Genomic DNA, 15506 nt, shown 5'->3' with positions numbered 1-15506 from the left:
GATACTGTCAAGGCTCATCAAGTGAGAGCGATGACTGCTTCAGTGGCTTACCTAAGGCTGCATTGATAGAAGACATCTGTAAAGCTGTGACTTGGTTTGTCTGTGCACACCTTCACATCCCACTATTGTCTGGAGAGCAGACCAGGAGGTGACAGTAGTTTTGGACAAGCAGTTTGTGCAACGTGTTCACTCACTAGTCTACTCTCCACTGTTGAGACAGGGTTGTTTATTCAGTAAGTGCTCCACTGTACAGCCCTTAGTTTGGGACTCTGCACATCATGGCTAATTAGGCCCTGCTTGTAGATGGAGAAAGCATGTTTACTTACCTATAAGCAGGGTTCTCCATAGATTACAGGGTTCGTAATCTGACAGCAGGATGAATTAGCCATGCGTATTTCCCACCTGCCTTTCCAGAGAGTCATTTACCTTGCTAAAGTTTAAGCTCTGAAATAAACTGAGGGGCTCATAGGCAGTGTGTGAGTGGTTACCTCATGCATGCATCAGTAAAACTTTTATTGAGCTTTGACAGATGGATCTGTTTAGCACCTTAGATGATGTCACCTACATATTATTCTATTTATTTATTTAAAATATTTGTTACCTGCCCTTCTGTTGTTCAGGGCGGGGTACAAAGAGCATACATAAAAGTCATAAAATAAAAACATTATTTTTACATATTGTCTAACAAACGAAGACATTAAATGTTTCAGGGAACATGTTGGCTAAGTAATGTCAGTTGCCAGTCTAAAAAAAAGTTTTGAAGGCTCTTTTAAAAGGCTTAGTGTCTTTCAGAATTCTTAGATCTGTCAGGAGGGAGTTCCAGAGGATAGGGGCAGCAGTTGAAAAAACCCTCTCCCTAGTCTCATCAAGATGGGCAAGCTTTTCAGCTTTTCAGCACTGACTCTGGAGCCATCGATCTTCACACCGCTACTCGACCGCCTGGACACACTCATCAGTGCCCTTCTGACCCAGCCGGGGCCATCGGTACCGAAACGACCTACTGAGTCTCCGAAACCTCCGATACCCATTCTGGGGTCAGCGGAAGACGAAGGCATGGACTCCAGTCCTCTTCCAGTGCCGCTTCCACTGATGCCAGAACCGGTTCCTGATCCATCAGGGCTCTCGGGATCGAGACGCCCATGATTCCCCTTGATGCCATCGATGCTGCTGAAATCTTTATTGGTGCCACCGCATCCTCCAACGAGGGATCCATCGATGCCAACATGTCCTGGTGTACCAGGTCTTTCTCCTCCCCCAGGATCTCATCCAGAGGCCCCGAATGATTCGTGGGAGGATGTTGACACCGACACTTCTACAGAGGACAAACTTTCAGAAACATCTCCTGTGGAAGAAAGGAGACGGTCTACCCCAGAGGACCTCTCCTTTGGTAATTTTATAAAGGAAATACCAGAGACAGTTTCCTTTGACCTGGTCACCGAGGAAGACACATGTCATAAGACATTGGAAGTCCTCCAATTTGTGGATGCCCCCAAAGAAATTATGGCTATTCCCATCCACAAAGCACTCCTGGACCTCCAGCATCGCCTATGGGAGCACCCTTGCACTGTCCAACCAGTTAACAGAAAGACAGATGCAACTTATTTAGTCCAACACACTCCAGAGTTTCAGAAACCACCAGCCAGTTGTGGTGGAATCTGTGCAGCACAAAGCCAAAAGACTTTGTCCACATTCTTCTGCACCCCCTGGAAAGGACCAAAAATTCTTGGATGTTCTGGCCCGAAAAGTTTTTCAGGGCTCTATGCTAGTGTCATGCATAGCTGCTTATCAGTTATACATGACACAATACCAAAGGAACCTGTGGAAACAGGTCCAAGAGATAGCAGACTTTCTGCCTCAACAACAACAAGAAGGTCTAAATACCATTCTTCAAAAAGGCCTTGAGGCAGGAAAACATGAGGTGTAAGGGCTGCTTACGAATCCTTTGAGACTGCTTCTCGATTATCAGCAACAGGAATCAGCGCAAGAAGGTGGGCCTGGCTTAAGGCATCTGACTTGTGAGCTGAAGTTCAAGACAAGCTCGCTGATCTACCATATACCGGAGAAAATCTATTTGACAACAAAATACAGGACGCAGTGGCTCAACTGAAAGACCACCACGAGACCCGGAGTCAGCTGCCACAGTTACTACAGAGGCTCCCTCCTCTACAAGACGAACCGCAAGAAGGGACCCCAGAAGACCGTTTTATCGCTCATGCAGGTACTATCCACGTCTTGCGTGAGACCATCCAAACCACCTCAGAGAGGACATCCATGACAACCCAAGACATCCAGACCTCAGCCAGCTCCTCAAACAGGCCAAGCCTCTGGATTTTGAAATCTATCCAGAGAACAGCAGCCACTCCACAAATCCAAATCCAGTCTTGCCAGTAGGAGGTTGGCTTCACCACTTCATAACCAACTGGCTCAGCATTACCACAGACCAATGGGTCATATTCATTATAACCCAAGGATACCATCTAAACTTCTTCATGGTACCTACAGATTCACCAGCCAAACCGCTGTGGATCCAAAAAGATCACACAAACATTCGAGAGTCAGAACTCTCTACCCTTCTGAGTGCCAGGACTGTGGAAGCCGTTCCCCGGGCACAGCAGGGCACAGGATTCTACTCTCGCTATTTTCTCATTCCAAAGAAATCAGGTGGCCTCCGCCCCATCCTAGACCTCTGCAATGTCAACAAATTTCTCCAGAAAGAAAAATTCAGGATGGTGTCCCTGGGCGCCATGCTTCCCCTTCTGCAAAAAGGAGATTGGCTCTGTTATCTGGTTCTTCAGGTTACGTATGCTCACATTCCAGTACCCCCACATCACCGCAAATACCTGCATTTTATAGTGGGACATCAACATTTTCAGTACCGGGTTCTGCCTTTAGGACTTGCTTCGGCACCCCATTTGTTTACAAAATGCCTAGCAGTAGCTGCGGCCCATCTGTGCAAGAACAGCTTACACATGTTTCCTTACCTAGACGACTGGCTCATCAAAAGCCAATCCAAGCAAGGAGCTCTCAACGTTCTCAAGCTCACTATCAATCTTCTACACTCATTGGGATTTCTCATCAACTACCAAAAATCCCACCTGACTCCATCTTACCTCCTTACTTTCATCGGAGCAGATCTGGACACCACAGTCGCAAAGGCCTTCCTACCCAACGACCACGCAGACACACTCTCCAGGCTAGCTATGTCTCTGTGTACAAAGAAAACAGCCTCAGCCCATCAATTTCTAACATTGCTGAGCCACATTGCTTCCACGGTCCACATCACTCCTATGGCCAGACTGGCCATGAGAATAACTCAATGGGCTTTGAAATCTCAGTGGCTCCAAGCCACTCAACCGCTTTCATCCCAGATTCATGTAACCCACCAGCTCCGTCTATCACTTCTCTGGTGGACAATCAAAGCCAACTTGCTAACAGGTCTACACTTCCAGTAACCAGTTCCACAAGTAACTTTAACCACAGATGCATCCAACTTGGGTTGGGGAGCTCATGTGAACAATCTTCAAACTCAAGGTACTTGGACACAGCTCGAAGCAACAGTTCAGATCAACTTCCTAGAGCTTTGAGCTCTACGTTATGCTTTCTATGCATTCAAGGACTGCCTTTCACACAAGACTGTTCTCATACAAACAGACAACAGTTGCAATGTGGTACTTGAACAAACAGGGTGGCACAGGCTCTTGTCTTCTCTGCCAAGAGGCTGCGCAGATCTGGGCCTGGGCCCTGGCACACTCCATGCATCTACGGGCCACTTATCTAGCAGACGTACAGAATGTACTAGCAGATCGCCTCAGTTGACAGTTCAATCCTCATGAGTGGGCTCTGGATCCTGTGGTAACAAGGAGAAACAGCAATTTAATGAATTTAGGCCCAACTGACTGATGATCCCAGCAATCTATGGATAGCTCATCTGTTTCTATGCATTAAAAGATTCTCTTCAAGAAGAGCTACAAAGAGCTGCTCTTTCAATGGCCTGCATGCTCAGAAGAGCATTCTAGGCTTTTCTGGTCTTTGAGAACTTTCTGCATTGGCACTATTTGATGATGTCACCCATACATTCCTTGAATGCTATGCTTAATGACTGCATAGTTTTTTAATAACTCTACGGAGCTGAATACATGCACTCTATTTTGAGAAAAGCACCGAGTTTTTCAGAGTGTCTCATTCCAGAGAAACAGGAGGAATTTTCGCTTGGAGCCATGGCTGCTTTGTTTGCACATCTAAGATCAGCTTCTGTTGAGATTTGCAAAGCTGTGACATGGACTTCCATCCTCACATTTCCATCCCATTATTGTTAGATATTGACTCTCAACATGATAGTAAGCTTGGTTAATGTGCTTTCCAGGGGGGTCTCTGCGGGTTAGAATCCAACTCCATCACCTCAGATGCCCATTTTTAATATTTCAGGTTATCCTTTATATTTAAAAAAAAGGAGAAAAACAAAAAAGGGGCTTTGCTTCCACAAAAATATGTTTTTTCACCCATTGGTGGTTTGGTTATTTCCCCTTTTTGTTGGAAAGCAACCCTCAATAGGGATTCTCACATGAGTGGCTGATCATCCTATCTTGTCGACCCAGAAAACTGATTTGCATCCCTGTAATGGGTGTTCCATGTAGACAGCAGGATAATCAGTCACATATATTCTCTCTCCTCCCCTTTAAAGTTGGCTCATTAGCTAAGACTGTGGAGGCTTTTGCTGTGGCGGCTGTGTGGCAATGTGCCTGTGTGCTCAGCTCCTTCTAGGCTTTCCTGGCCTCTGAGAGCTTTTCTGTGTCAGCACCATTGAGCAACGTTGCCTACATGTGTGGCTGACTAACCTGATGTCTACAGATAACTCCTGTTACAGATAAGCCACTTAGGTTTACAATCCTAACAACAACGGTATGACTGCATGATGCTTCCAAAAGCTGGGGGTAACGGGCATGGATCAGCTGTAGTTTAATTCTAATAATAAGCACAGCATGATCGGCTGTTTTGGAGACCATCCTATTTTTGGTAGTAAGACGTGGAAAGGGGCCTATGTGTCAGATTAAGTATGGAACTTGTAAGAAGCTACAGGAAAAACAAGGCTTGAAATAGCCTGGTGGTGGAGGCCAACACTGCAACATAATTTTAAACATAATTGGGTCAGATATGAGGGCAGTGTTAGGAACAGGGTTGAGAGGTTGGGTAAAAGACTTTTGGGTAGGGGGGAACTGGTGTTGGTTTAAGTATGGAAATTTGTGTTCTTCTGTCCAAAGTGGGAGAGAACCAGAGAGGAAAACTAGGCAGACTGGATTGGACATTTTTCCTTATCTGCTATCATCTATATTAATGTCAACTTAAGCTTGAACCTAGCAGTAAAACACATTCATATACAATCACTCTTCAATTTTACTAAAGGATGCATAGGAGTGCCCTTTCCAATTTAAAAAAAATATATATATATATATTGAAATGTTCCTAAGGTTTGTGTTAAATATAAAATAAAAAGATTTAAAGTTAAAAACAAAATTGCTGCAAGAGAAAAGAGATGCGCTGAAACTGTATTGCACCTTTAAATCACTTAATATTTTCTTTTTAAGTTGAAACATTCCTTTTGATTTTATTTTGTATGTTGATCCTTATTCTTTTAATTTTATGTTTACGTTTAAGACATCCACACTCTCCTCTGCTAAAAACCTGAAAGGTAGATCTTCCATTATTCCCAAACGGCCCTCTCCAGTTAGTAGAACCCATTTGAAAATATCTTCCAGTCCTGGTGAGTGCAAAGTGCCAAGTATCACTTCTAAAAGAATCTCGCCTGTCACCTCCCGATCTGCCAATACAGGAGCAAAAGTAAAGGTAAGAAACCTGGGAGAGGGATTCATGAAGACTTTCCTAAAATAAAACTGTACTCTCTGTGTACTATTCATCATGCCCTGCATCAGTCGAAGATGGTATTTAGTCATTAGTTTTGAAATCCTAAGGAATTAGTTCTCCTGAATGTCTGGGAGCAATGATATTTGCAGGTATCAGACTGAATCACGCTTGCCTGGGTTGAGTTGGCCCACAGTGGCTAGGATGGCAATAATGTCATAGATAATATAAACCAGTCAGACCCTATTCTATGTTGTGAGTAAGGATGTTCTTGGGGTGGTGGTGGGGGAGGCAGTGAACTGGGGTGACTGCCCTGTGCTTTAGGGTACTCCTTTCTGCTATGTGTCAGCAACTTCTAGTGTGCCACCCATGTTAAAGTCCTTCCTTGGGGTGTACTGGACATGTGATCACTCTGGGAGCCTCTTCAGTCTCTGCCACATGTCCATTGCCCTTGGCGCAGAGAACAGTGTTTCTTACTTGCATCTGCGTTCTCTTTTGCCAGTGTTTATCTGTAGTTTGAACCTTGTAGGTCCTGCCAGCCTCATGCAGTTTAGACTTCAGATTGAAGTCAGCAGAGGAGGCGGCAGGCATAGTTGATAAGCACTGCTCTCTGTGTCATGCCAGTGGGATAGTAGGGGCGAGGAGGGGCAAGGATAGGAGAGAGATGGGGATGTAGAAAAGATGATGATTATGCCAGAGTTAGGAGGGAGATGATAATTATGTGCGGTTGCGGCTGCACAGGCTGATTCTCCCTAGCCTTGGTTATAATGCTGTTGTAAACATGATTGCTCCTAGGAATTCAAGGGAACAGCTAAAAGAACTTTAAATATAATGCCTTATATATTTTTTTTCCTCCAGAGATTAATATTTTCAATGGAGTCACAATGATGGGCTTTTCTAGAAAAGCAAGACTAGGCTATTATCTTCAGTGAATGTTTTATTTATGTATTTAAATATTTATAGCTTGCCTACCTACAATACTACACACATCGGAAAGTTGATTATTAAAGAGTTACAGAGCCCTCATATATTTGAAATGGGTGATTTTTAGACTCAATTATTCAGGTAGCATACAAGTTTCAGTAACTAGCAAAAGTGATTTAGCACCCTTTTGTGAAATTATAATCATAGGACTCCGAACACTTCTTACATTACATTACGCTATGAGTTTCTATTATTTATTATAAGAAAAAAGCCCAAAGACACATCGTTTTCTCCAGTTGTCTAGTTCTTCTTCCAGGTACATCCCCATTTTGACAAAATCTGTATTTGTGAAATTCAAAACTCGGGTTTTCATGTGACTTCACGGTATCCTGTTTGTGATATCAAACATTACTGTCTGATGATCACTAGTGCTCAGGTGGGCACCTACCCAAACATTAGAGACATTATCCCCATTAGTAAGCACTAGATCGAGTATCACACCCTCCCTCATCGATTCCATTACCATTTGTTTGAGCAGAGCCCTTGAAGGGCATCCACTATCTCTCTACTTAACATAGAAATGACGGCAGAAGAAGACCAAATGGCCCATCCATTCTGCCCAGCAAGCTTTCACACTTATTTTTTCTCATACTTATCTGTTTCTCTTGGCCCTTATTAGTAACTTTTTGGTTCTAGTTACCTTCCACCCCCGCCATTGATGTAGAGAGCAGTGTTGGAGCTGCATCAAAGTGAAGTATCAAGCTTAATTGGTTAGGGGTAGTAACCACCGCAATAAGCAAGCTACTCCCACGCTTATTAGTTTACCCAGCCTGTGCAATTCAGTCCTTGTTGGTTGTTGTCTGAATGTAAATCCTCTTTTCGTCATCCCCCTGCCATTGAAGCAGAGAGCTACGCTGGATATGCATTGAAAGTGAAGTATTAGGCTTATTTGGTTTGGGGTAGTAACCACCACAACAAGCAAGCTATTCCCCCGCTTTTTTGTGAATGCAAATCCTTTTTCCACATTTCCTCTTGCTGTTGAAGCATAGAGCAATGTTGGAGTCACATTAACCGTGTGTATGTTTATTGAATAAGGGTATTAATCACCAGGTAGTAGCTGTCATTCCCGCAAGCCATCCCCATGCCTCTTCTCTTCATTCACATACTTGTTGTAGACTCTGCAGAAGGGATACTCCAATCCACATCCAGCAGATTAAAATCTCCAACACTTCTCCCTTCATTCCCACCTTTTGGATGTCTTTGATCAGATCTCTGTCTAGTTCTTCTGTTTGAGAAGGCGGCATGTAAATCACACCAGTAAAAATGAAAGCACCATCGTCTTTTTTAAGGATGGTTTGTGCTGCCTTTGACACTGCTGGTGTTATACTTGCTTTCCTCCTTCCCGCCTCTTACTGAATTTTGCCTAATATATACACACACACATTTTTTCTGCACAAGAGGAAAACAGCTAGCTCAAATGTGCATACAATAGCTCAGTCTGGCAATACTGTTTGTGCATGCCCTCTAACTCTTTCATTCCTTAAAAACTGTCCAGACCCAACCATACGGGGTCTCACTCCAGGGGTGTTTCTGGGAGAGAACATGGGTTGTTATGTTTACTAAAAAATACCCCCAAAAAACAATCATTAAATGTAGCTCTTTCTGTGCCAAATGATGCTCTTAGTAACTTAGTTTAAAAAAAACCCAAACTTGAAGTTGTGGTTAATAAATCCAAATATAGTGCATCTTCTTGAAAGTAAAGTTGAATAGCCTGTTATTATTTATTCCAGAATTTTTCCTTTCCAAAGAAGATGTACTTACAAGCAACTGAGGAAAAATAAATATTTTCTAAGCCCTGCTTTTCATCTTTTCTCAACTTTGACATGTCCTGAATGAGTAAATGCCCCGACCAGCCTCTAAGTGTCAATGGCAGATTCAGTAATTACTTCTCCAAGTCTTCAGCCACTGAAATACTTCTGAGAAACTAGCACTCCTGTTGGACACCAGGGCCTAATTCTTCTCTCCCTATTGGTTCTCAGGGTACCATTGTTGATTAAAAGACCAAACATAATTGGCTTATTGACCAACATGTGCCATAAAACAAGCTATCCTATTGGCTTTCCTTGTTTCCCAGCAACTTATTGTTTAAACCTGAAGTAGCTGCAAACAGTACTTTTTTATTCTCAGTTGCAGAATAACACCTCTGTCAGAAGGTAAATCTTAAACTGTTAGCATTTTTGTTTTTTATTTTCACCTGAAGCTTGGGTTATAACAATAAGACCCTATGACTGCAGCCCTTAATTAGACTGCTCCTAATTATAGGCTTTGAGTACTAAATTATCCTTACTAATAATGGGCTCAGATGGGAGTGTCTGGTAGCATGTGGTCCATGGCTTTTAGCTCCAGATTTTCTTTAGACTTTGGAGGAGAAGGCATCTTTTGATTTTGAGCATTGTACTATGATTCAGAAAAAGTACTTGGACATGAATTCAAGGCTTCCCTTTTCCATGGACTCCATGTGACCTTGGGACAAATGTCTTTATTTCTTTGCCTTAGTTCTGATATCAGCTCTGCTAATGAGTGTGCGTGTGTGTGTGTGTAAGAGAGACATCTTGGACAAATCTCTTTATTTTCCTGTGCTCCCGAAATTGAAAACACTTTTGTCTTGCTCTGGTTTAGCTTCTTAGCAAACTGAGAAAAAGCAGAAAGTAATTTGCAAGTAGACTGTCCCTTATTTTCCAATGTCTCTTGCGTTTCTGTAACTGCATAATTTTATTTTGCACATAATTCTATTTGCTGCCTTGGCTTATTTTATTTCATGATATTTGTCTTGAGGCTTTTTACCTTTCTAGGATGCATCCTTGAAGTTCACCAGTTTAGTAGCATGACTCCATTGAAAATCTTAATTACTTTACCTATTGGTCTCCAAAGATTAGTAGCTTCATGGATTCATAAATCCATCTGCTTCCCATTTGGGAGTTGCACACTTAGTTCACTCTGGATTCAGAATAAGCCTCATAAAGCAGGAAGGAACTGATGGCTGATTTGAAGAATGAATATAAGTTTTAGAGCTTTTAGCTGGGGAAGCACATAACTTATCATTTGGAATCCATGAAATGCTTCCTTCGGGGAATAACAGTTGAGAGTAAGTATACTAACTCAAGAAAAGGGGGAATATTACTATTTGCTAGGAATGTTTTTGAAATATTTCTGAGGACATATATTGTGCAAACTTTTTAAATAATTAATTTTAATTATTGAGTCTCCTCTTAAATAAATGGTAACTGGAAGGGTAGGGGGCACATATTCCCTGCCAGACTGTAAGCTTATGAAGGCAACTAATTCCTTTACGACTAAGCTTTTCAGTAATGGTTTACATATAGTCATACAAACTATGGTGGTATTAGCCTGTGACAGTTTGTTCCTCTTTGGAAGTGAGAGTTATAGCATTCAGCAATATTCATTATTGTTTTGCTCAATAAAAAATAGAAATAATCTCTAACGTGTTAGCAGCACATTCAACCCAATAAAAAATAGAAATAATCTCTAACGTGTTAGCAGCACATTCAACCCACTGCTGGCAGATTATTTAAAATGAAAAAAGTTTAGTTGTAAGAGACAGGTCCATATTCAGATGCTCTTCAGCATCTCCTAAAGTTATCCAGCTATGTTAGTCGGATAACACTGAAAATCGGCACATCTGTCTAACTTAGCTGGATAGCCAGCTCCATGCTGAAAGGCTTCTGCCCTACCTCTGAGCTAACCAGATAACTTTATAGCTGAATAAACAGTTTCTCTGAGCTGGTCAGCATGACAGGATTTTCAAATCTTGTCATGCTTGGCTAAGTATAAACTTAGCTGGACAAATGGCACTGAATATAGACCTGTATGTATTTTGTCATTTTAGCTGACAGACAGATTTCATTAAAGGTGCAAGCACTCAGGAAGGTTGTGGACAGAGTTTTTTCTTCTAGCCCTACAAATGTATACTTTAGGATTGAATTCAGTCAGCATTAAGAAATAACACTTTTGTAAATATACCCTGGTTGAATCTTTTCATCTGTTACACTGGCCTTTGATCTTGTCCAAAGGATGTAGAGCTCCAAAGTGGACTGAAGAACTCAGGAGGCAAGGCAGTGCCGACTGTGATTCAGAAAAGTCCAGCAAATGTTATCAAGATCACAGCAAAGACTTCAACTGGCCAGAAAACACCACCAGGAGGAGGTAAGAATGTATTGAATAGCTTATTGTGAGGGAGTGACAAAATTTCCGACTGAATTCACAAGGATAGAATGCGTTGTTAGTATTGATAAGTTAAGCAGTTTGAGAAAATAATTTTTAGTGTGCTACCTAGTTTTTGTATGAGCAGCATGGAAAGTAACAAATGTCACAAGTCTTCAGAATGGTGTTTTCTGTCATACACATTTAATTTATCATGATCCCATATATAGATATTAATAATGGATGTACTTCAGGGCTCGGTACTAGAGCTTGTTCTTTTGGCTATCTTTATCAGCTATATTGCAGAGGGATTTGAGGGAACAATATGTCTGTTTGCAGATGACACATTTCTGTAACAGGGTTTCTCACAGGACAAGAAGATGGTAGTCCTCACATATGACATCACAGGATGGAGCCCAATCATGGAACACTTTCGTTAAAGTTGGCACTAACCCTGCAGCCAGCAGGGGTCCCCCTTCAGTCTTCTTTTTTCCGCGCAGCAGTAGCCTCGCGGTTAAGGACTGCAGAGATTCCTGACAGGAATTTTCCTCATGGAATTGCTAAAAGTTAATTTGCCCCACAGGGGTCCCTCCTTTAACTTTTTCAACCGCGGTACTCCGGTAAGTTTCTTACCTGTTCTCTGTCGATTACCGTCGAGTTTGGCCCTCGTGGCCTACTGGCCGTCGACCGTACTGCGGCTAAATTTTTGCCATGGCCATGGCGTCGGGGTTCCATCCACCTGGTCAAGATCGTGAGACTGACAGTGAAATGCTAAGAGAAATTAGGGAAGCTAACCAAATTGGTAGTGCGGTAATAATGGGAAACTTCAATTACCACAAAAAAATGAACAGTTAATTGTGGTCACAACAAGTACAAAATCTTACAAAAACACGTTTCCTGGCGTGTAGCCAGATGGACTCAGAACGAATGGGTATAGTACGCTCGTGCTAGCAGTTGGAGACGGATCTGACATCAGCACGGGTGTATATATACCTCCACAGGAAGCATAGCAACTTAGTAATTTCCGTCTCCAAAGCAGTTTGGAGAGCCTGCACGCTCGCTGAGCGTGTTTTCCAAATCTACTTTCTATTTTCTACATTCTACTTTCTTTCAATTACAACTTCTACAACATCGAGCCCTGCACTCCTGCGGTGATACCCTAAGGTCCCTCCCCCAGTAGAGTTTCCCGGGGTGATTTCCGTGATCCCCCGGAGGTTTAAGTCCTCGGTCCGGTGGCCGAATCGCGGCAGGGATGTAGCCCCCGGGCGAGGTTCGGGTGAGGGATACGAGGTGCCTCGGTCCCGGCGTAGACGAGGCAGAGGGTGCATATCCTCAAACGCGGCAGTGAAGGTACTTGCCCTCTCCCCCCGCAGCCGGAGACCGCCCGGATTCCAGCCGGGAAGCGCCGAGGATCAGGTAAGGCGTACATCTCTTATTTCTGGTCTCCGAGGAACAGAGGATCGGCGGCGTGGCACGCCGTGGAGGGCACCATTTTGTGGGCCTTGTTCAGGTATTGAGTGCCTGTAATAGGCGCGGCTCTATGACTAAGCGCATATTATATTCCTCATTGTGCGTATATTGCCTTATTACTGAGAGCATATTGCATACCACTGAGCGTGTATTGCTAACCGCCTATTGCTGAGAGCATATTGAATGCCATTGAGCGTGTATTGCTAACCGCTTATTGCTGAGAGCCTATTGAATGCCATTGAGCGTGTATTGCTAACCGCTTATTGCTGAGAGCCTATTGAATGCCATTGAGCGTGTATTGCTAACCGCTTATTGCTGAGAGCCTATTGAATGCCATTGAGCGTGTATTGCTAACTGCATATTGCTGAGAGCATATTGCATACAATTGAGCGTATATTGTTAGCCGCATAGGGCTGAGCGCTGCTTGTCTATATTGCTGCTGCATATTATTCTTCAGCGCCTGTTCTATTAAGCATATATAGCTGCCGCATATTGCTATTATTGTTAAGCGCCTGCTGTATTCAGCGTACATAGCTGCCGCTTATTATTATCGAGCGCCTGTTGTATTAAGCGCGTATTGCTGCCGCATATTATTATGGAGCGCCTGTTGTATTAAGCGCGTATTGCTGCCGCATATTATTATCGAGCGCCTGTTGTATTAAGCGCGTATTGCTGCAGTATATTATTAAGCGCCTGTTGTATTGAGCGCATATTGCTGCCGCATATTATTATTGTGCGCCTGTTGTATGAAACGCATATTGCTGCCGCTTCTTATTGAGCGCCTGTTGTATTGCGCGCATATTACTGCTGCATATTATTAAGCGCCTGTTGTACTAAGCACATATTGCTGCCGCATATTATTATTGTGCGCCTGTTCTCTTAAGCGTATATTGTGGCCGCTTTTCCTTCAGCGCATACTTTTCAATGGAACAGAACGCCTCAGCGTCTTCAGCGGGGGCGCCGCCTGCCTCCGGTATTAAGGCCCTCGGCCTCTGCTCCGCATGCCAGCTTCGAGCCAAGCACAGTGAAGAGCCAGACTCCCTATGTGCTCAATGTGAGGAGGCCGTGGGACCCTCGGGCCAGGACCAGTCTCAGCCACGATTTGCTGACAGTTCCCCAGGGGCTACCCCGGATTTAGCGGGCAGTCTCGACCAATCGGGAATCCCGGGGGATCTTGTACCCCGGCGATTAGAGGCTGCTTCAATTTCCTGGGTGGATCTCTTTAAGGGGATTCATGCCTTTGTACAGATGCAAACGGCTTCCCGTCCAGGCCCTGCGGTTCTTGCTGTTCCTGTTGTTCCTGCGGTTCCTGCGGTGGCTGCGACTGCGGCGGCTGCTGTGGCTGCCGCTGCAGTGGCGGCTCCTGCGGCTCCTGTTCCTGGACCCTCACGCCTTTATCGTGAGCGGGACCTCCCGCCGCTGGACAGTCCGGATCAATCAGACCAGGAGGTTTCACCGGACGAGTCTGAACTCCCGGACGAGGGGGAACTTCCCCCAGGGATTGAGCCATATAGAACCATGAGGCGGTTCTTCCCTAAGGAGGATCTCTCCGACCTGGTGTCTCAGTGCCTGGCGGAGTTGGATATTACAGGTCCTAGCGCTACGGTACCCTCTGCGCAGAACCCCCTGCTGGAAGGTCTTCGTCCTACAGCCCGCCATTTTCCATTCTTGCAAGCAGCACAACAACTGATAGATTTAGAATGGGCGGCACCAGCGGCTTCCTTCAAAGGGGGCCGGGCCCTGACGGGCATGTACCCATTGACACCGGCTATCCAGGACCTGCTGGCGTGCTCTCAGGTGGACGCCTTGATTAGCGCTGTGGTCAAGCGCACTACCATTCCAGTTGAAAGGGGGACGGCCCTCAAGGAGCCTCATGACCGGCGATTGGACGCCATTCTGAAACAGACCTTTGAGGTGGCAGCTCTATATTTGTGGATCGCAACCTGCTGCACAGTGGTGACGCGTGCCTGTTTGTCACAGGTCAGGAACAACGCTCCAGCAGCTGACATGGAGTCAGCTCTCTCATTCCTCACGGATGCTGCATCAGACCTAGTCCGGACAACAGCCAAGGGGATCTCATCCTTCGTAGCCGCCAGGAGGCAGCTCTGGATCTGGAAATGGTCGGCTGATGCGCCTTCAAAGACACGCTTCACCAGATTGCCCTTTAAGGGCTCTTTCCTATTTGGCAGCGACCTTGATAAACTGGCCAGTACATGGGGCGCCTCTCCAGTGCCTAGACTGCCGGAAGATCGGTTCAGAAGGAGCCAGCGCGCCTTTCCAAGGCCCTCCAGGGGCAGGAGTTTACAGCGCTTCGTTCCCTACAGGAGTCGCTACCAGGCACCTCGTCCTCAGGCCCGGAATCAGTCCTTTCGGACCAAGCAGCGCAAGAGGGGAGCAGGCCCAGGCTCAGGTCCTGGCCACGCCTCACAATGAGAATCTGCCGATCCATCTGGGGGACGGAGCCATAGGGGGCAGGTTAACTCTCGTCTACCCCAGATGGGTCGAGATTACGTCGGACCAGTGGGTCCTCGCCATCATCCGAGAGGGGTATTATCTGGATTTTCATCGCCTCCCTCCGGACAAGTTTGTGGAATCTTCCTGTCCCACACACAAGAAGGCAGCATTGGAAGCTACCCTGGCGAGGCTCCTGTCCTTGAAAGCCATCATCCCAGTACCTGCCTGGGAAGTGAATTCTGGATACTATTCCATTTATTTCATGGTACCCAAGAAAGGGGGCACCTTTCGGCCCGTACTGGACCTCAAGTCAGTCAATCGATACTTAAGAGTCCCGAGGTTTCGCATGGAAACTCTGCGCTCCGTCAAGAACGCAGTACAGCCAGGAGAATTCCTCACGGCATTAGACTTGTCGGAAGCCTACCTGCATATCCCGATCCATCCGGATCATCAGCGCTACCTACGCTTCAAGGTTCTAGGACGCCACTTCCAATTCCGGGCTCTGCCCTTCGGGTTGGCCACGTCACCGCGGACCTTCACCAAGGTGGTCGTAGTGGTAGCAGCGGCACTCAGACGGGAAG

General features: G+C 45.0%; 1 protein-coding gene across 9 annotated transcripts in view; it reads left to right on the top strand.

Annotated features, from left to right (window-relative positions):
• MAPT (microtubule associated protein tau) overlaps nt 1–15506 on the top strand; it is a 405891-nt gene that overhangs the window by 132255 nt on the left and 258130 nt on the right. For all 9 annotated transcript variants that reach the window (XR_003852170.1, XM_029573067.1, XM_029573063.1 and 6 more), the window contains 2 exons: nt 5653–5841; nt 10872–11004. Coding sequence is in view for 8 of the 9 variants with exons in the window: in XM_029573067.1 (XP_029428927.1) it covers nt 5653–5841; nt 10872–11004 (322 nt within the window). In the remaining variant the exon portion in view is untranslated. The remainder of the gene's footprint in view (nt 1–5652; nt 5842–10871; nt 11005–15506) is intronic.

Source organism: Rhinatrema bivittatum, chromosome 12 (assembly GCF_901001135.1).
Source record: "Rhinatrema bivittatum chromosome 12, aRhiBiv1.1, whole genome shotgun sequence".
NCBI lineage: Eukaryota > Metazoa > Chordata > Amphibia > Gymnophiona > Rhinatrematidae > Rhinatrema > Rhinatrema bivittatum.
The sequence above is the reverse complement of the archived record's forward strand: the minus strand, read 5'-3'. Positions and strand labels throughout refer to the sequence as shown.